This window comes from Pipistrellus kuhlii, unplaced genomic scaffold (genome assembly GCF_014108245.1).
Source record: "Pipistrellus kuhlii isolate mPipKuh1 unplaced genomic scaffold, mPipKuh1.p scaffold_m20_p_1, whole genome shotgun sequence".
In the NCBI taxonomy this organism is placed as follows: Eukaryota; Metazoa; Chordata; class Mammalia; order Chiroptera; family Vespertilionidae; genus Pipistrellus; species Pipistrellus kuhlii.
The window spans coordinates 8,258,298-8,279,818 of record NW_023425404.1 but is presented as its reverse complement, the minus strand read 5'-3'; the positions used below and the strand labels follow the sequence as shown (position 1 = coordinate 8,279,818).

Sequence of the window (21,521 nt, the reverse complement as noted above, 5' to 3'; positions counted from 1 at the left end):
AGTCTGCAGGCCCAAGGCCAGACAAGGAGGATGCCAGCAGGGGCCCCTGATCACCCCACTGGTTGCCCTGCAAAAGGAGGTGACTGGAGGCAGCAGCAGGGGGTGAGGCCAGTGAATGGGTGGCTTCAGGCTGGCCAAGGTGGGTGCCAGCAGGGGCCCCAGATCACCCCGCCGGTCACCAGACATATCAGCCCTGATTGCCGGCCAGGCCTAGGAATGCTACCCGTGCACGGATTTTGTGCACTGGGTTTCTAGTAAGACCCTAAACATCTATTAACCTTCTTGGAATTTTAGCTTATTTCTTATTGAACAACGAGAACTGCCACTTTTTGTCAGGTGCTGTGCCAGATGCAGTATATATGTTATCTCATTTAAAACTCCCGATAACCCCATGAGGAAAGCATTATCCACATTTTACAGAACAAGATACATACTGAGGTTTCAATCGAGTCTCCATAAGCCACTCGTGTTGCTTGCTGTGGTGTTTCTAGGTTCATGACGTTAGTTTAAGACATAACATTTATTGGCTGCCACCCAAGGGCATGAAAGACATTGAATGAGGGATCCTGGATGGATCCCCTGAAGATTCACTTACAGCTGAGAACCAGAGAAGTTTGGATGACTCTGCAGCATTTACCAATGAAAACATGGGCCTTGGGAGAACATTGAGTTCAGACCAGAATCCCAAGTCATCATCATAAATTTGAAATGGACTTAGTATTTGAAGACAAAATACCAAGACAAAACCTGAAGACAAAACATCTATAGGTTTGGTATCTTTATCTGTTAGAAAGACACATGATGCTAACTTCCTTAGTCCACCTTTGGGGTGTCCCAAGGATAAATAGGACTTTCTTAACCCCCGTTCTTTATTCTTAATTACAGGGTTTGAAATGCCCTTGAGAGCAGGACTATAATAGGTGTTATAAGCTCCTTTAAAAAAAGAAATGTCACCGAAATTCTCTCTCTCTCTCTCTATCTATATATATATATATATATATATATATATATATATATATATATATCATATATATAATTTACTTACCTCACCCCTTCTAAAAATATAATTGGCCTAGGTGACTGTGAAGGAAGGAGTCAAAGCTAACAAGCTCCCTGGTCTAGCAGAGCTGCCTGTTGTGTTTTTGCCTACAGCACATCAGATGGAGTAGCAGGAAGCAGGTGGGGTGAGGTGGAAGCCACCTGTCCAGAATGTCACTGTTCCCTGTCAGAACCCTGGTCAGCTTCCTCTTGGAGTCACAGATGGCAGGGACAGGAGCACCAAGCATTTCTCTGCAACTCCTGCTCTCCCCTGCAGGTTCAGCCTGGATGGAAAAGCTGTGCTTTCTTTGCTGCCCAGTGCCTTGGAGGCCCGGGAGATTTACCCATCTGGGGCATTGTCTCTGAGGAAAGTCCTAGACAGATTCCAGAAGACTCAGCCATCACCCCTTCTGAAATTCTTTGACCAGGACAGTCATCTAGGACCCTAACCTCTGGTTCCTGAATGCCAGGCACTTCCTGTCCACCTGGTTGGAAGCTACCTTTTCCAAACCACTCACCCTCCATAGTCCAGAGAGAAGGTGAAAAGTTCCCACCATTTGCTCCTAGGTTTGGAGTCTTATTTTAACCCCTGGAGAGGCATCTGCATGGAGAGTGGCTACAGGGTGCTGACCAAGGTGCTGACCACCAGGCAGGGAGGGAGCGCGAAGGGGGCACCATTGCCTGTAGCCTATTACAGAGCTTGGCTCCTGCTGACTCAGGGGATTTGTATTTATTTCTATTTGGGGCTACTTTAGCCTCAGCTTTGCCTGCGTTTTTCTTTCACAATTGTAAAAGGTGCCTTGATCTGAGAGTTTGACTTCAGGTGCTTGGGAGAGGAGGAGGAAGGGGTGATAAAATGGCTCAGTGTCCCTCTGTCTCTCAGTCTCTTGCACACTCACAGGCTTGCGCTCACTGTGCTGGGAGGGAAGCAAAGCGCAGCAGCGGGTGTGAGTAGGGGCGGTGTGTGCCCAGAGGCTTGAGGTGTAGACTAGCTCTGGTACTTGAATGGGGAGGGCTGGGATTCCGGGCGCTCACCCCTCCTTCCTCCGGAGCCAGCCAGTCCCTCGGCAGAGCGCTCGGGCTGTGCTGATTTGCTCTCAGGAGTGCGCGATTTGCATATGACTTGCCCATTTGTGAATTTGGCTCCCCAACTCTCCGCTTCACTTCACCTGTGCCTCCCAGTTCTGCTCACTTCGCAGGCGCCCGCCCGCCTCCGGCCACCTCTGCCGCCCTCGGGCACCTCCTCTCCTGCTCTCCCTGCTCGCCACCCACCTCTCTCAGCCCCGTGCCACGTTGGTTTGGGTGGCTGCTCTGCGCTGGGTTCCTCTGGCTTTCCTCTTTCCCTCCAGTCCTCCTCATTCTCTTCCTCCGGTGGCTGCTGCTGCCGCTGCTGAGGCTGCTGCTGCTGCTGCTAAACCCGGGAAGCCAGCGGAGGCTCCGCCGAGCTCTTCCAGAAAGTGCAGGGTTAACAGCCTCCCTGCCCTTCAGCCAAGGCAACTACAAACGGGTGAAGAACTCTCCACCTGCAGCCCCCTTTTGCCGGGCACTTCTGCATTGCACCGCATGGAAGTGGAAAAGAGAGAGGGGAAAAATCTTCAAACTGCTTGGATGTTGGGATAAACTAACCTGAACCTACTTGGGTGTCCTGCCACCTCCTCTTCTTCCTTCATTTCCACCTTTCCTCTATGTGGCTTCTAGGAACGGGCATTTAAGTCATCAGATTTGAGTTGCCTAGAGATCAGGAGGAAGCCCAGCGCCTGCCCTGACATGTTGGGCATTACCGGGCTCCCTAGGAGGGCTGCTCTACCCGCGTGGACTTTGGCGTCCTAAATTTAAGCCCCTGGGAAGCAGGGGCTTTTGCCTTCTATCTTACTTTTTTTTTTTTTTTTTTAACTGATTCATCACCTGCCTTGAAAGTGCTTATTCCTTCCCTCTTTCCGCAATTTGGGCAAGTCTTCCTCCTGCTATGATGGGCCCCTGGGCATCATGAACTTCATTATTCCTCACTGGCTGGGATTCAAACTGCCCATCTGTAGTGGTCCAGTGCGTTGACCATGCACCTGAGAATCCACCCAAGACGGAGCCCTCCTCGCCGGCCGGCCTGGACGCTTGGGATCTGGTCCCTCTTCTGGGGATGTATCATCAGCTCCGTGTGGAGTTCCTCTAATGTAGCTTCCTCCTCCTCCTCCTCCTCTTCCTCGCCGGGGTCTCACTCTCAGCACGAGCACCATTTCCATGGCAGCAAGCATCACTCAGTGCCTATTTCTATCTATCGCTCCCCAGTTTCCCTGCGAGGAGGGCACGGTGGGTCTTTCTGCTCTTTATCCTTTTAATGGGGCATAGCCATTCCTTAACCCTTTCACCTTTTAGATAATGTCAAGGGTGGGAAGAGAGTGAAAAATGGCATTCTAAGTGGTGAAAAGCATTACATGTGCATGAGGGAAGAAAATGACCAGTTTCCCCTTAAAGACTAATGCTAATGCTTTCTGCCCCCACCCCCCAATTTCCTCTAATGGATTCTCCTCTCCTTAGCTCCCTAACCCATCCTGCACCAACACCACGTTCTCTCCCCTTTGCAACCTCCCACCCTCTCCGACTCCCTCCCACAGGATGGTAGGCAACTTATCAGATAAATCCCCAGTGCTGCACTTTGAGAATTCATTCATTCACCTTGCTTTCACCCTTCTCCTTTGGGAGCTAGTCATGGGGAAATAGCAGATAGGAAGAATTCTTAGGGATTCAGCTAGAAGTTGTTTGAACTGCTAGAAAGTGGTCTGTGTGGTTAAGGTCATGAGGAGGGGAAGAGTAGCTGAAGGCAGAAAATATAATTAATAACAAGTGGCCATTATTGTTTATTTGGGCAGCTTTAGGTTTGTCCACATGTTTGGTTGAAAGAGTAGCTATCATAAAAACTGTGTATCTAATTTATAATTGACCCAAGTGTAAATTATAGGAACTTTGAATCCACCGTTTATGCAAATGCTATTTCACTTGAGGGTAGCATGGGTGATATTGTTTTAACAGTGCATGTCTGATGTGTTCTGCTCGAAATCATCCTTTCATAGCTATTGAAAGAAGAGATCTGTGGCTTTTAAAACATATATTCAGCTCTGTGCAGGCTGCCTTGGAAAAGGTGATGTCTGCCTCTAAGGTAGGAGCTTGCTGTAGTAAAATGTTCTAAAGGAGAGAGCTTCATTATTTGTTTACTATACACTCCACTCCGAATGCGAGGAGAGTAGGAATCACAGAGCCTGGCTACAGGAGCAGCCCTCCAAGGAGCTGCGGGAGTGAATGCACCAGAGGTCCCCTGCCCTAGCTTATATTTTGAAGACCTATAGCATGCAGACCCCATTGGGAACATCAGTTCTTCCCGCTGCCTCCTAGCCCTGGGCTTCTGCTCTGTGCTGTCTGTAGTTTTTAGTGGAAACACATTGAGAAAATGCCAGCACGTATTCTGGTTCTTTCTGGCTCTCCCTTTAAATTTCATTTGATGGAGTTGTCAAACAGCTCAGAGCTTGGAGGGGGGTGGTGGGGAGGAGGGAATGCTTGATCTTGATCTGGTTGCTGTTTTCTCTGTGACTCCTGCTGGAGCTGATGTAGGCTTTCTTTAAAAATCACAGCAGCCTCTCCTCCCCAAACAAACAAACAAACAAACAAAACCTGGGAAAGAAAAGAAACACAACCACCAAAAAACAAAAGCAATTTCATTGATAATGGAAACTGTTAGCTCCAAAGGGGAAGAGGGACTGGGAGTAGAGATGAGATTGTAGAGTGGGAAAGAAAAGGAGAGAAGTGTGGGGTGAAGGAAGCCAGACAGATTTTTACTAAGAGCCTTACTTAAACATGGAAACACTCAGCAATAATTAGCCAAATTTTGTAAATGATCAGCAGGGTGAAGATTATGCTTAGAAACTAGAGGCTGGCAGGGTCTGGATGTTCCCTGTTCAGGACATAAAGGGTTAAAAACAGCTAGGAGTTAAGTGATGGAATTTGCAGAGCTCTACTTCCCAGGGGTTCCTAAATTTCTCAAGTCTGTCTTTCTTTCTTTCTTTCTTTCTTTCTTTCTGTCTGTCTGTCTGTCTTTCTTTCTTTCTTTCTTTCTTTCTTTCTTTCTTTCTTTCTTTCTTTCTTTCTTTCTTTTCTCTCTCTCTCTCTCTCTCTCTCTCTCTCTCTCTCTCTCTCTCTCTCTCTCTCTCTCTCTCCTTCCCCCCCCCTCCTTTTCCTTTCTCTCTTTCCCCCTTCTCCCTCCTCCTGTCCTAAAGGTGTTGAGTCTTGCAAAGGTTAAACACTGTTCTCTATTTAATTCACTTTTCCAAGTATCCATTTGCTCAGTACCTTCTAAATCTTTTTGACTGGTTCCCAATCTGGTTTCTCATTACCCTGCATCTGATAAGATCCAGTATGATGGAAAGGAAGAACAAAGCAAGTAAATGACTAGAGATCCCAGCAAAGACCCCCAGATCCATCAGAGCTATAAGATGCAGTAAACTCCTCAGGGGTCTGCATGGCTAAAATAGAAAAGCTCATGAATTCAACTTTTCAATCCTAAAGTCCCACCCATCCCATTGATTTAGGCTTGGAGACTGACTACATCTATATTAGGTAGGCTTCTTTCATATTTAATTAATGCTTTTGAGGTGGAAATCAAGAGAAGCAGTTATCAAAAACCTTTGATTCCAGTTCCCCTTCCAAACTGAGACCTTTTGAGTCATGAAAGGGCTAGTAGACCCCCCTCAGTGCTTTGCTAACTTGCTTCTCATTCTTTCTGGAAATACACTTGCTAGACCCCTAGTCAAAGACAAAGACTTAGCTGATAGCAATTGTTTTTAAAAATGTTTTGGAAGGAGGTGGTGGTAGGAGGCTAATGGTTGTTGCTAATAGTTTTTTGCCAACCTTGTTCCAGAGTTAAAAGCAGCAGTCTCCATTGTCTGTGAAGAAGTAAATGCCCTTTGTTCTGGCATAAAATTAAACACTAGAGGCATGAGTCCAAGAACTTTCTTTTGACTGAAGGGAGATTTTGTTTGTTTTCTGTTCCTCTTGCCCATTTCCTGAGAAGACAAATCCTCAGAGTTACCCTTTTAGTCAGTTGTTGCCACACACACACACACACACACACACACACACACACACTCATATACCCTCTTCCAAACCATTCTGCCTTGTAGTGGGATTTACACTAAGTCAGATAAAATAAACAGAAATTCTCCAAACAGCATTTGCCCAGACTTGGTTGCAATTTTTAGATAATTATGTATATATTTGCCTACACTCTTTATCCAGGGCACCCTAGAGAAGGGTGAGCTCCTATATGGGTTGGGGAGACAAACTCACACCTGCATGGGGCACCACAAAATAGTATCAGGTTAGGACTGTGTCTCAGGAGAGAATTAAGTCTCCTCTTAACTGGAATCTGGTAAACTTCTCCCCTTCTCTGAGGTTCCCTACTTTATTTTGTGATCTATTCAATAGTCATTCAATCAGCCTTGTGTATTTACTATGTTCCAATCTGTGATATTTGCTAAGAATATAAAACTAAATGAGATGTTGTGGTGTTCAGCTAGGGAGAATTCCAGAAGTATTTTGATCATTTAAAATAAGTGCTTCTGTCATTTAAAATATAGAGGGGTGGGGGAAACCCAGATATATTAATTAATATAAATTATATTAATTAATATAAATTATTCTTTTATAAAACAAAGATTTATATTTTTCTGTTATTCCAGATATTCCCTACAGGTATTTTTTATCCTTAACTTTATTGCCATACTTAAATCTCATGCCTATCATGCTTATCAAAACTCCTAAGTAGTTTAGTGGTATGGGACACATAAATACTAAAATACATTTGTTTACTGACCTTGGGAGGTTTGTATATTTTTTTTCCTCTCTCTTGCCTTTAAGAAATCCAATGTCCATCTGTCTAAAAATAATGCTTTCATACTTAGAGTTTAGAAAACAGAGTTCTCTAAGGATCCTGGGTCTAGTATGTGTCTTGCATTTTATCCTACATAATATAAGACTTTCTTCTCCAGACATTTGGGAGAACTAATATAGAACATAACTTAACTTTAAAAGGGAAAGTACCACAATATATTTACAGGAAAGTTTCTTGCTCAGAAACTAGGGTGTGTATGTGTGTGTGTTGTGGAGGGAGAAATATGTCCTATCTAAATCATCTTAGAAGAAGCCATGGTAGTCCCACTTGTGGCATATCAGCCAGGACCTTATAAGGAATTAGACTGCTCATTCATTGTCACAGACAACTGCTTCTTAAGTTTTCCCAGCCATGGGGCTTGTTTTGCTCTGATCTATTGAGCAATTTCTTCTGCTCCACCAGCTGCTTTCTAACCACTTTCTCTCCCCCTTCCTTCTTGGGATTCAGTTTGCTGAATAATTCATAGTGTTGGTTGACAGATAAAATGATAAGATGTATATGCCTTTGGCCTTGGTGATAAATTAATTAAATTGGTTTCTCCTTTTCTTTCTCCTACAGATGCATTGTTTTTTCTTCTCTAAAATTTGCTGGCAAGTGGTGATCTATGGAAATTAACATGTTCTTAATAAACCAGCATAGGAAGTTTATAATGTTGTAGGGTAAATTTCTTTAGCACTTTCAACACAGATTATTGGTTGGGGTGAAGTCAAGGGCTGCCATATCATAGGGAGAGGAAACGAGATCATTGAAACAATACTTTTTGGGGTCTGGAGAACCTTTACCAAACTGATTGCTGGCTGGAATTCCATAGCAAGAATTTTATTCCTTTATTGTCTGATTTTTTTTTTAATCTGGAAGAAGTAACACATTTCATTTTACATTTTAGTGAATGAATTTATCAGATCTCAGAAAGCTTGTCTCACTGGACCTTGGGTCATCTGAGAGGGAAGAAAATGTTTGAACACAAACCATTAACTTATTCATATTTCCATCCCTGTATTAATTTGTTAGGGCAGCCTTAAATAAAATCACAGCCTGGGTGGTTTAAACCACAGAAACTTATTTTCTCACAGCTCTGAAGGCTAGGAGTCCAAGATGATGGTGTCCATAGATTTGGTTTCTTCTGAACTCTCTCTCCTTCGCTTGTAGAGTGATACCTTCTCATTTTGTTCTCACATGGCCTTTCATTAGTTTTCATGCACCTCTGATATTTTCCTGTTTGTTCATATTTTCTTTTCTCATAAGAACACTTGTCTGATTGGTGAAGGCTCACCCAAATGTCTCATTTTATTTAATCACCTCTTTAAAGGCACTATCTCCAAATGTAGTCACAATCTGAAGCATTGGGGATTAGGGCTCCAGTGTATAAATTTTTTTGGAAGGGGCATAAATTCACCCATACTACTTTTTCTCCTACCTATTCCCCCCAAACTCTGTCATTTGGAAAGAAGTAAAATCAAACCATTCTGTGAATCTCTATTGAACTCAAACTTCCACAGTGGAAAAATAAAACCTCCAGGAACAGTGGTAGGAATTTACAAAATTTATAAGGTGGTGCCTCAAGAGGAAACATTCTATTGATGTACAGTATATATGGAGAACACAGCACCAGCAGCTTCAGTTAATACGTGTGTTTGCTTTCCTTCTAGTCGATCTTGTGTGACTGAGTCTGCACTTTGATGTGCTTGTATACTAATTCTGACTATAGCCATGTGCTCTGCAGACAGATTCCAATGTCCACATTCTAAAGCTCTCGCTTCTTGACATGCCGCCATCCCAGGCCAGGGACATCCCTGCCCTTGCAGGGTCTTCCTTTATGAACTATAGTTGCTCACTATTTTCTTTTCCTAGACAAACACCACCAACTCCTTTCACATCTCAGCTTTCATTGAATAAGAGAGTTTAAATAAGTAGAAATAACTATGGGTTTTTTTAATTTTTAAAAAATATATTTTATTGATTTTTCACAGAGAGAACGAGAGAGATAGAGAGTTAGAAACATCGATGAGAGAGAATCTTTGATCAGCTGCCTCTTGCACACCCCCTACTGGGAATGTGCCCACAACGAAGGTACATGCCCTTGCCAGGAATCAAACCTGGGACCTTTCAGTCCACAGGCCAATGCTCTATCCACTGAGCCAAACCAGTCCCGGCTAACTATGGTTTTGGCAGCTGAAAAAATATGTATCAGTTTCATTTTTTTCTGTTTGATTTTTATATTGTGAAAGCTTATTTTAAACTATAAATATGCAAAAACATGTCTCCTTTGTGACATGGTTATGAGGCTTGGATGAGATGACTGAAGAAATGTCTTGCAATTGTAATGTCCTTGCAGTTATAAATTTCAAGCACGGCACTTAACTCTTTGGGGAAAGGAAACAGATTGTTTTGTTTGTTTCTGTATTCAGATACTTCTGAAAAATGATTTTAAGAATATGTGCTTCTTAAGATATTTATTATGATAACGAGTTCTAATGGGTAGTGTAGTGTTAGGTGGAGTGGGAGCCATCATTCACAGGATTGGTTGAGAGAAATAGGTCCCGATCTTTTTAATCTTTTTTCTATCACTTAGGAAAGTTGTGAACCTGGATAAGTTACAAGACTTGACTAAAACTCAAGGTATTCATTTTTACATGGAGATTGGCAATAATAATACCATACATATGTCACAGAATTGTGTGGGAAGTTGAGCAAGTATGTTGTAAAACAATGTGTAGAGATTAAATACTTTAAAAGAAATATTTCAATGAGGACATTCTTTCAGTTGCTTATACAAATTTTAGCTTCAGAGTTAACTGTTTGCTAGTTGGTAGTTTGAGTTAAAAGAATGCAAATATACTAACCTTCATTTCCCTACCTGAGTAACACTTTTGCCCTCCATGGGTTACTTCATTTACTCACTACTTCTTTAGGGAAATGTAAAGGAGAATGCCTTAACTTGCATTTCCTTGTTTATGGCACTATGAGAAAATTGTATATGTGATCAACTTTTGCTTTTTGATAACATAGAGAAATCCATGCCAAGGAAATGGTAGCCTACAATAACAAATTATAACAAACTGATTAGAAGCTAGGCAATCTGGTGAAGTTATAAGGATCTTAAGACTCCAAGAAATATTCTGAGACCATTTTGGAAATTTAGAATTGGATCTTGTTCCTATTAAACTTGTACAGAATTTAAACATTCCTATATGATGCCTAGTGGCCATTAAAAAACTAAAAGTCATAATCTAGTTTATATTAGGAAAAGACAGGTCTTTTAGGACTATCATTTTCAGATCTGCAAATGGAGAACTCCTTGTATAACATTTCTGATACTTTTACTTACTAGAACTCAAGAGTTACAGGGGAAGTGGAATCACATTATGCTGCTGGGATCCTTAGAGTTGACATTGTGGAGCCCAAATGTAAAAAAGCATTCTTATGGAGAAGACTTATGTTGGGACATAGATCTTACTCCTAGTTTTTTCCCTGACGATCCCTGTGACTTTATATATAAAATTATTATTTTAATTGTATTAATCTTTTACATGTAGACATTATGTGGGATATATTGATCTCTCAACCTATTCTTTTTCTTTTACATGTAGTTTTCTGTGTGTTGCATAGTGTGCATGTACATGCCTTAATTAACACATTAAGCTGGGGAAAACTATCTTTTTAATTTTTGCCTCATTTCTGCAATAAGAGGGTTGAGTTAGATGATCTCTCCAAATGGCTCTCAGCACTCAATCTGCATGATTTTCCAGGCTGTACGTCTTTAAAGACACCACTGTGTATCTTAAACCTGAGCCCACAGGTCTTTCAGTACTTTATAGGTCTGTTTTCTTGGCTGTCATAATAAGTTATGCCAAAGCCACAAGCCACGCTTTTCTCTTTTCCGCTCCAACAGAAGCAGCATAATGTACAAGAATGACACACTGTGATGTTCTAAAGCCCACAATCTAACTTCACCACAGAGTCATGCCAAGAGGGGGAGAACGTGGCTTTCATTTAAACACACCTTATTAATACTAGAAAGGAGCTCTATGTTGTGTTTAAGCAGCTCTGCTGTGTTTAGCCCTATTGGAGCCCAGGGCAGAATAGCAAATGCATTTATAAAGACCAAGTGGTTATTTCTATTTACATTTGGAGTTTTGAGAGGCTTGCCTGGATCACACACCAACATATTATCACAGCTAACTGTGCACCCGGCTCCCTTCCAGGACTTTACATGTATTATTTCATTTAAACCCCACACACCTTTGCCATTAATAAGGTTACTGCCATTTCATAAATGAAAGCAGTGAGACTCAGACAGCTAAAGTGACTTGACTAATGTAGTGGTAGAGCCAAGATTCAGACCCGTTCTGACCACAAGGTTCTTGTTCTGTCTGCTATACCACCAACCCATTATCCCAAGAAACAGTCAAAAAACAAATCCAGCATGCTCTTTTATCAGGAATAGAATAGACGAATTAATGAAACATTCTGATTACTGTGCTTGACACACCTTTCCAAAATGTCTAAGAGAGTATACCATTCATAATAAATATTTGTATGTCTGTCAGTTTGCCTGAACCCATTCTGACCCAAGGAGATACTAATTAAAAAGAGCAGACATATCAAACAATCATACCCAATAGATGTTTTTTGAGTAAATGAGTTAATGATTGAGTGAAGTGCCACAGGATTGATTCCCATTTACCAGGATAATAAGGAAAGGTAGTTTATAGATGAGGCAAAGAGTAGGGAACATCCTGGATCCCTCAAAGCACACCAACTTGGTACTTCAGGGATAATAGAGACCTTAGGGATTATCTGACCACCTGATATTTCAGATGGGTGATATGGGGACTTGGCCAAGGACATCTAGTCAATGTTGGATTTGGTTGGGAACTGGTGGTCTGACATCCTTCTTTTACTCTATGGCACAAAGAGTATGCTCACCTCTTCAAAACCCTATCTCCAATTACAACCTGGTCCCCCACCTCTCTTTCTGCAGAATGCTCCTTAACCAGATCAGGTCCTACAGGAATGGATCCTGCCGGTGTTGGACTCGTCTGGACTTTTGCAAAGATTAACTTTTCATGTGTATTCTCCTAATAGGTACCTGGCTTTGAGCCAAAAGGTAGGGCTTCTTGAGGTGTTCTGAGGATTCGTCTGTGTGAAAAAATAATGCTCAGATTCAGATTTTTGTGCAGGGAGATGCTGCCTGTCCTGGTTGGGGCTCACTTGAGAGAAAGAAGGGAAAATGGCCTGTGTGTCACCTGTCTCTATTTCCCATCTGGGTGCCACAACTGAGTTATTGCTTAAGACCTGTTCTCTGCGAGTCCCCACCCCTTGCTTATTAGCTTTTGAGTGGCTATTTGAACATGAAACCCTTAGAAACCAACAAACAGCATTTTCTGAGATACTGTTCTCACCCTCCTTTGTCTTGCTGTTTTGAAATATCCCTGCCACCCTCCCACCTTAAAACATAACAGTGTAATACTCTTGAGTGACTTTCCCCTAAACTATGAATTTCAACTATTTCTAAGGCAGTCTTCCAGAATTTGAATATAATTACACACTTTAGGTGCAAATTGTGGTTTTTGCTACGTAGCAAACTAATGGAAATGATCTGCCTGTTCCTGTAGTTTACAGATTATATGCTTCAGGACTGGGGGTATATATTTAGGCTGCTTTTCCGTGTGGCACATGGAAATGAAAATGAACTGAGGGTGAGCCACCACGGTTGCTAGGCAGTAGAGAGGCTTGATGGAGCACAGCATTTAACTGAACATGGCGATGTTTTACTTAACATTTATTTGCCTTGCACCTTTTGTCACTTGTATTGTCATAGGAGGGAAAGAGATAGGGTCTGGCTGTCTGCAGACACACAAACAAGGAGGTAGAAAGAGAGAAATGAGCACTTTAAAGTATTTGAAATTGCTGCACGGAGAATGGAAAGCTTGTGAGACATGCCATAGTGCATATTGGTGGCTCACAGGTTCATAGACAGGCATTTGGGCAGACAGCTATCTTCAGAATGGGGGCAGTGACAAGAAATAAACTAGGTCCCTAAGGCATGTCCTTGCCTCAGTGGCTCTAATAAAAGCCCCAGATCTGGTTGAAAATATCAAATGTGCTTCCACCATTAATTCATTAAATCTAAGACGTCTCATGAGCAAGTGGTGATGGACACAAAGGCATTGAGGCTTCTTTGTAAGTGATAGCTATCTCAGTCACATCAGTTGTTTTGAACCCCTGGTTTTCATAAAACCCTAAAGGCCCTCATGAAAAATTATACCACAGATAAAACAAAGCAAGGCCTTCTTGGATTCTTGGGGCCCGTTTTAGCAGCATTCTGACTGATTAAAAGTTTGAGAGGATGATTAAAGAGTTAAATATCAGCTGTTGGGAAAATTTAGCCTCCTGATAAATTGGGAAAAGGGAGAGTCCTGTGGTTCAGATATTGTATATCTTTGTCCTTGAACTGATTATTTTAAACTTCTTCCCATGAACCACCATTTCTGCATATTTGGGTGGGTATGTTTGAGTGTTCATTTATGGTAATTCAATCTTTTAAAAATAAACCAAGAAAGGAGACCTCTGTACTTTTGCAAGAATGACGGTATCTCATTTACTCTAAATGATAATAATTATAATAATATATTATTTCTAGTTCTTTCAATATGTCTGACATTATACTAAAAGTCTTAGTTTAATTACTTCTCCTATGGGTTAGGTACAATTGTTTTCCCATTTTACGAATGCAAACACTGAAGCACAGAATGTTTGAGTGAATTGTCTAAAGTCATAAAGTCATGGCAGAAGCAAGTTGGATATCTAAGCAGTTTAAATTCAGATCTATGTTTTTAACATTTAAATATTTATGCAATATTATCTGGGATGGTGGGAAAATTCTCAAAGTAGTATTTACAAATGCAATACCTGGCCTTTTTTAAAGGGCTTTTATGTTCTACCTAGAGCCGATATTAATTATGGGGACAATGAATATTTTCTAAACATATCTTTGGGTCAGGTACTGAACTAAATGCTTTAGCTACCTCTTTTAATCTTTAACAACCATCCTTCAAACAGGGTACTAATATTATCATGAATTTACAGGAATATAAATTGAGCCTCAGAGAGTTAGGCAGTTCACTTGAGTTCTTCTGCCTCCTAAGCAGTTAATTCCTTGAACTTATCTGAGTTTTAGGATAAGTAGTCTGTGCAAAGGTAAAATCTGTTCTCTGGTGTTGAAAGCAGCTGCTGAGGGCACTTTGCTATATTCACAAGCTTTTTTTTTTTTTTAAATCATTATAGGCAATTATTTGTACTTTTTGAAATGCCTTTAGAGACACATAGAAGTTCCAGGGTCAGCTTGTGGAGAGTGTTTACATATTCAGTCAAGGATCCAGGCATGGGGGACTCCCTCCGTTTATGAGGGAGCCTGTTAGTGACTCACCCACCTCATTCTGATTCACTGTAAGAAACTAATTTATCAGAAAACTTGGTTTCCAACAGTTATTATAGGCTTTTGCCTCACATTATAATTCTAGGCAAACCTCCAAACCTTCCTGGTTTTAGCTCTCAACTGCAAAATGAAAGGATTATAATTAATGATCTTAGAGTGGACTGACCACTTTGTCATTGCAATTTTGATATTATCTTTCTGTCACCACCAATAGGCAAAATTTATACCTCTCCACTCCTACTAAATCACCTCTGAATCTACTTTTATTCTTGGCTCTTCATATATATGGTGGGAAGGTCACTAATTTTGAGGATAAAACTAATGAAATAAATCTTTCAAGAATGGCAATGGTTTTCAGTTTGGGTGAGTGTGTGTGTTCGAGCACATGTGGGTGAATGTATGAGTCATAAAAAAAATAATGTAGCATAAAGGTCCTGAGAGTAAACTGATTAGCTCCTGACCTGGAATGTAAAGATTAGACATGAAAACTCAGTCTGCTGTGCATTACAGATATTGGGTTGCTTCAGTCCCTGATTCTTACTGCCCTGATGCCACTTATCAGTGCATTGTTTCATGGGAGCTTAAGTTAGCATGTCAGTTATAATCTGAGAGAGGGGCAGCTTTAATGTGAATTAGGAATATAAACCTGGAGCCCTGGTCCTCTGTAGCCAATTCCTCTTTTTTAGATGTTTTTTATTTCTTTGTTTTCTTTGCCAGTGGGTCAAGTTATGTGTATGTACTGCTATACTCATCATATTTCAGTTATTAAAAACTTATTAGATTGCTTATCATGTAAGAAAGAACAGTCTGACAATTTTGAGATAATGACCCTTCATTTCTCTGTGCAAGGTATCTCAATAACAGTAACTTAGAGGTAGACATCCCAACTGAACACCAAGTTCTTCAGGCTCTGAGAGGATGCCAGTAAAAATTTCTGATGAAAGACCTTTATTGGACTCAAAAACTGCACTGCATTTGTGTTATTATCAAACTCTGGACTTGAAAGAGGTATTGAGGGAGCTTTACCAATCAAATTATTTTTTATGCAAAGAAACTAATAGCCTGGGGAGTTAGTTGGTGGATGGTTCCCAAATCATACTTTTCAAGTTAGAGACAAGTTAAGGCTAAAACCTATGTTTCTGGATTTTCTGTTTAGTCATCTTTTTGCTCTACTGCATTAATGCTTAAGCTTTCCAGGTGCCACCTGTTTTGGCTGAGGACAAAGAGGCTGAGAGAGTATTGTTTCTGGAGTAATATATCACACAGAAGGAACAGAGAGTGATAACCCAGTTACTTCAGGCTCTCCCACCATTTCCCTTAACTGGCATTACAGAACAGAGCCCATGCCACTCCTTCCCAGGGTGCCCTGCCCTCTCTCTACCCCAGCAGCCTCGATGAGAGCTTCAGTGTGCCACAGTCCAATCAAACCATTTGATGAGTGTTTTTGAGCCTAATTACATGGAAGTTTTCACCCAGTGAAAGGAAGAAGGAAAGAGAACGGGAGAAATTAAATTGAAGTGCAAATCAGTCAAGGGCTTAGATCACACACTTTCTTTCTTTTTAATCAAGAGTAAAATGAGAGGAGAGTGTTAAGGATCATCACAAGATACCATTAACTACCCAAGGAGCTTGTGACTGAAGATGGTTTGTCATGAAAAGAAAAGCTTTGATTTGTCCAAAAAATAAGTATCCGAAGGTTGTGTTTTGGTTTAGGAGGATGACACTGAGGGATCGGAAAGTTTGTTTTTCTGTGACTATTTCCTCTTTAATTATCCTAGATGGCTAGCACATAAGGTTCTCAAGATGTTTTTAATTCATTCACAATTAAACATTACACTTGAAATTAGTATTCAAAGTTTTGGCCAGTTCCCCCTTATAGTTGACACAGTTTTGATATATTTCTCTAAAATTGCGTGGTATTTGTAAAATATTGTTTCACAGTGTTGCTGAGAAAATTCAGGATCTCTTTTGATCCTCACCCCACTTCTCTGTAGCAGCAGGTCAAGTTATATGATTGTTAGCCTCAGCATTTTTAAAGCTGATGTAATCAGAACGAAAGAGGCATAAATGACTTGACTGAAGTCATTCAAGTATTACATGACAGAGCAGAACTGCCACCCAGCTTCTGTGCACTTCACTTTGCTTGACTTAGAAATTATGGACTTTTCAGTAGAAGAAGAAAGGGAGGAGAACCAAGAAAAGAGTGTATGCAGAAGAATGATTAGGACAGAGAAGTTGTGGTACATCATTATACTTCACACTTAATTATTGAGATCTTACAATGAACAATGCAAGCCCTGGGCTAGGATCTGCAGTGGATAATTGATTTAAACATGCACCCCTTTACTTAAAGGCTTACAATGGGGTTAAAAATCTTTTAAAGTGATGCTTAGATCTATCCTTTTCATCTTCATAGCAAGCTTAACCATGTCATCTGGACAGTTGCAACAGCCTCACTAATAGACCTTCCTAAGCTCCTAATGCTCTTTCTGTCCATGCTCTGCTCATTACTGGGACCATCCATCTGAAGTACCATTTGAATCATGTCATTTTTTCATGGACTTCTCTTGGCCTACAGGATGGAGTCCAATCAGATCACTTACTCTCTCTGAACTAGAACAAAAGCCTTGCCTTCTCTCCCCTGCTTATTGCTGACTTTGGACTTCCATTTGCTACCATGATCTTTGACCACCACCATGGCTTTGTTGTTGGTGGTTTGTTATTTTTTTTTTTGGTTCCTTGAGCCAGTTTTGTTTTTACCATAGGGCCTTTTATTTGAAAAATATATATATTTTAAAATTTTCATTCAGATTGCTACATGGTCATTCCTTCTTCTTATAACACTAGGCTTCAACCTCATTTCATCTCCTCAAGAGCCCCTCCTAATGACCCAAGCTAAAATGCACTCCTTCAAATCCCTCCCCAGCATAACATTTTATTTTCTGTTTATTATAGCACAGATACCTCAATGAAATTCCATTTTGTGTGTATAGACTGTAAGCTTTAAGAACAGAGACGTTGTCAAACTTGTTCATGGTCATATATCTGGTGCTTAAAAAAAAGTGACTAGCAAGGAGTGAGTTTCTGTAAACATTTGATGAATGAATGGGTAGATAAATAATTGACATAGATTTCCTTTACATGTGGCTCCCACTCAGTGTTTTAGCCTCAGTCCTCATTAGCCCCTTTCAAATCATCATGACTTTTAATATTCCCTTGATTGGGAATCTCTTTTGTTTGATAGATTTTTACTCATTTTTCACCAGTCAGTTCACTCCATATTATCTGATCTGCAAAGTCTTCATACTTCCCCTATACACAGCCTTTCTAGACACTGACCTGTGTGTCAGATACTTCACTATGGCTATAATTTAGGCCCTGTGGGAGGTTTATGCCTTTTTAGAAGAGCTCATTCTCATTTTATTAAACATACTAGTGTCCTGGTACATGGATTTGTGCACCATGAAAGGGAATTAATTAAAAGAAATATATTAATATCGCTATTCACCCTTTTTCAATAATAGAAGTGTTCATCAAACTCATGAAAGACAAAGACAAATTGAAACACACATGCAATTGGTGCCAGCAAGAGCTTTATATATATTGTGCAGGCCTTTTATACATATAGAATAAACTTGTTTAATTAGACCTGCTTTCTGATTTAGCTAACCTTTTTCCAGTCCAGAGAAACACCCCAAATTCTCTGTCAAGTAATTGTCAGCAATACAGCAGTAAATACCAACATGGGTCAGATTCTTATTGTAGGTCACACAGGGAGAACAAATGATAAAATATTTAACTGTAGCAGTGTTTGACTATATTTTGCACAGTGAGAAAACCTGAAGTCATTTTCAAGGTCCACCATTTCTTACTTATTTTCAGTTGGGTCAAATTTCTAAACATTTTAAATCTCCATTTTCCAGCTAATAAAAAGAAAATAGGATTCCATCGAGTCTCTTATCTACCTACTCCAGGACTTCAGGACTTCTGTGAGGATCAAAAGAGCTGAGGCACATGAAAACACTTCACAAGCATTTGGTTAAACTGTGAAATGTTTACACCTGACTTTAAAGCAAGTCGTGTTTCTGGGCTGAAGAAACTCCAAGGAGGCTAGTTGCTAGGGAGAGGAAGCTGGGAGTTGCTATGTGATGTCATTACCCAGCACCCACAGCAACCATTTCCAGGCTGGGTTGGGCTGTGGGCCACCTTTTGCACCATGGGGTCTTGACAGTGTTGGCTGTGATTTGGTGGGGTGTTGCTCTCAGGAGTGATGGCAGAACCTCTGTCCCACTTTGGGGAAGCTGAGTGTTTGTATATGGATGGCAGGTCCCAGGTTTCTCTGTAAATGGCTAGTGTGCATCACCACAGCTCCTGTGTTGAGCGTCTGCCCCCTGGTGGTCAGTATGCATCATAGCTACCAGTCAGATGGATGGACACAGCATATATATATATATATATATATATATATATATATATATATATATATAATTGAGTTGTTATTATTTATTAATGGTGATTGTCTTTCTCACTAGACTCTAACTTCTATAAGGGTAATGGGTGAGTTATTTTGAATGACCAACATATTTATTTTATAAAAGGTGCTAAAGAATAAAGTAAGCAGGTTGAGAAGTAAGAACATAAAATATTTTAATGCATTTGCTATTATGATAAACTTCCTTAGATAGGTAGTTAGGCATTAAGAAACTCTTGGTGGTGGCCTGGCCAAGGTAGCTATGTGGTTGAGTGTCAACCTTTGAACCAGGAGATCATAGTTCGATTCCTGGTCAGGGCACATTCCTGGGTTGCAGGCTCAATCCCCAGTGCGGGGCATGCAGAATGCATCCAATCAATAATTCTTTCTCATCATTGTTGCCTCTCCCTCTCTCTCTCTCTCTCTCTCTCTCTCTCTCTCTCTCTCTCTCTCTCCCTTCCTCTATATCCATAAAATATATATCTTTTTTTTTTTTTTTTAAAGAAGCTCTTGGTGGAGAGCTAAATTCTCCACCATTTTTTAAAGAATTATTTCTATAGGCATGCAGGAAAGAGGATGCAATTCATTTAGGAAAAAAAAAATTAGATGTTCAGCCGAAACCAGTTTGGCTCAGTGGATAGAGCATCATTCTGTAGACTGAAAGGTCCCAGGTTCGATTCCGGTCAAGGGCATGTACGTTGGTTGCAGGCACATCTCCAGTAGGGGGTGTGCAGGAGGCAGCTGGTCGATGTTTCTCTCTCATTGATGTTTTTAGCTCTCTATCCCTCTCCCTTGGTCTCTGTAAAAAATCAATAAAATATAAAAAAATAATTAGATGTTCAGGGATCAGTAGCACAGTTTGCCGAGTGATGCACATGAAGAGGAATGTTGAGAGAAGGGTTGGCAAAGGAGATTGAGACTTTTTGTTGAAAGAGATTGAAAAATATTTATATTAGCAATTGACCCTTTTAGCATTTATAGTTTGCAATCCAGTATTGTAAGCATTATCTGATTTTTTTTCTTTCAATTATTTGGTGATTTTTTTTTTTTTTTATCATTACAAGAGACAAAAAAAGGTTAAGACTGAGAAACTGATGCCTATAGGAGGGTATGGCATCATTTAAAAATGTGACTTTGGTTTTGTAACTCCCTTACTTAAAACAAATCAAAAGCAAAGGGTCAAATAGTAACCTCTTTCTTCATGGGCTTCTATAGTCCTTAAAATAAAGACAAAACTGTCCAGAATGGTCTAGGGTGTCTATGACTAGTCCCATTTTTAGCTTCATCACCCATCAAGCTGAACCAACTCCTTGGGCTTCTCTCAGTCACTCCTATTCTGGTTCTGCAGATTTGCATTTGCTCATCCCATTTAAGTAATTTCCTTACCTTTTCCCCTTGTTAACATCCACTTAGACCCTAGGACCTGCTTTAGTATACTAGTATTACCTCCTTTAAGAAGCCCCTCCACTTCCCCTGTAAAATTCAATTCTCTGAATATAGGTTCTCATAACAACCTTCTGGAGCTCTCCCCTCTTGCACATTTCACAGTTACTGTTCTACATTTAGTTGTGAGATCATATGATTAATATCTATTTCTCTAAGTAGATTGTAGATTTCACAGGGGTCTGATATAATTGAGTTAGCAAATTAAAATTCAAGACATCCAATTACATTTGATATTTAGATAAATGTCTTTTTCTTTCTCTCTTTTCCTTACATATTTTTTTTTCATTTTATTAAGTAAAAACATTTTCCATGCAATATATAATTTATACTAATTTTTTTTCTGGAATTTCAAAATTAACTGGGTGTCCTATATTTTATCTGGAAATCTTAGTAAGAACATCTGGTTTTAAATCTAGCACAATAATGGGAGAGGAGGAATTAAAATGGGTAATCATGCAATTAATGAATAAATGATATGAATTTAAAGAAATAAACTTGTGGCAGTACCCTGTAGGGTGAACTGATGTGACAAAAGATTGAATTTAGAAAGAGAAATTAGCAAAAAATTGCAATCATTAAAGGTAATAGATCCAAATAGGATGGTGGATTTAAGGATGGAAAGATAGAGATGTAGAGGTGGAATATTTTCATTGGGGATTAGAATTTGCATAGGTATGACTATGTAGCAAAACAACACCTCTAACTGAAGAGGAAAGCATCATTCTGAAATCCTAGTGATCAGGATAAAAAGCAATGATAAAGATAAAAAAAATAATAAATAAATAAATAAATACAACCCTTTTCGCTTCACATCTTTCTGTTCTATGCTCTATAGCCTGCTCCTTTGTGGGAGAGCTTTGGTTCTGGGAGTGGGGGTGGGGGTAAAGGCCATTTAATTATCAATTTTCTTTTGTAAATGCAATTAAATTCCCCAATCAATGTAGTTTGTCATTTCTGTGTATTTATAACAAATTCCTCTTACTTAAGCTCTATCTTGCTCAGAGCTGAATGTTTTATTTCTGAAGCATTAGGTAATTTTGTATCATGCATAACAAACTTCAGATACATTTTTATTACCTAGTTGGTTTTTTGTTTTACTGGTATCCATCAGATTGTCTAAAAATGGGCTGTAACTGGCTTATACTGAGATGATCAGCCAGAGGCTAATTTCTGTGATATTTCTTCCTGAT

The 21,521-nt window shown here is 40.1% G+C and overlaps 1 protein-coding gene across 19 annotated transcripts in view; it reads left to right on the top strand.

The window, feature by feature from the left end:
* NRXN3 (neurexin 3) overlaps positions 1–21,521 on the top strand; it is a 1,462,974-nt gene that overhangs the window by 951,154 nt on the left and 490,299 nt on the right. For 2 of the 19 annotated variants that reach the window (XM_036430035.2, XM_045576633.1), the window contains exon 1: positions 2,087–3,342. The exons of 16 other annotated variants lie outside the window; for them this stretch is intronic. In XM_036430035.2, coding sequence (XP_036285928.1) covers positions 3,093–3,342 — 250 coding nt within the window. In that variant the 5' untranslated portion in view covers positions 2,087–3,092. Of the gene's footprint in view, positions 1–2,086; positions 3,343–21,521 lie in introns of those variants that run through there. One more of the 19 variants, XM_045576517.1, reaches the window with a different exon arrangement.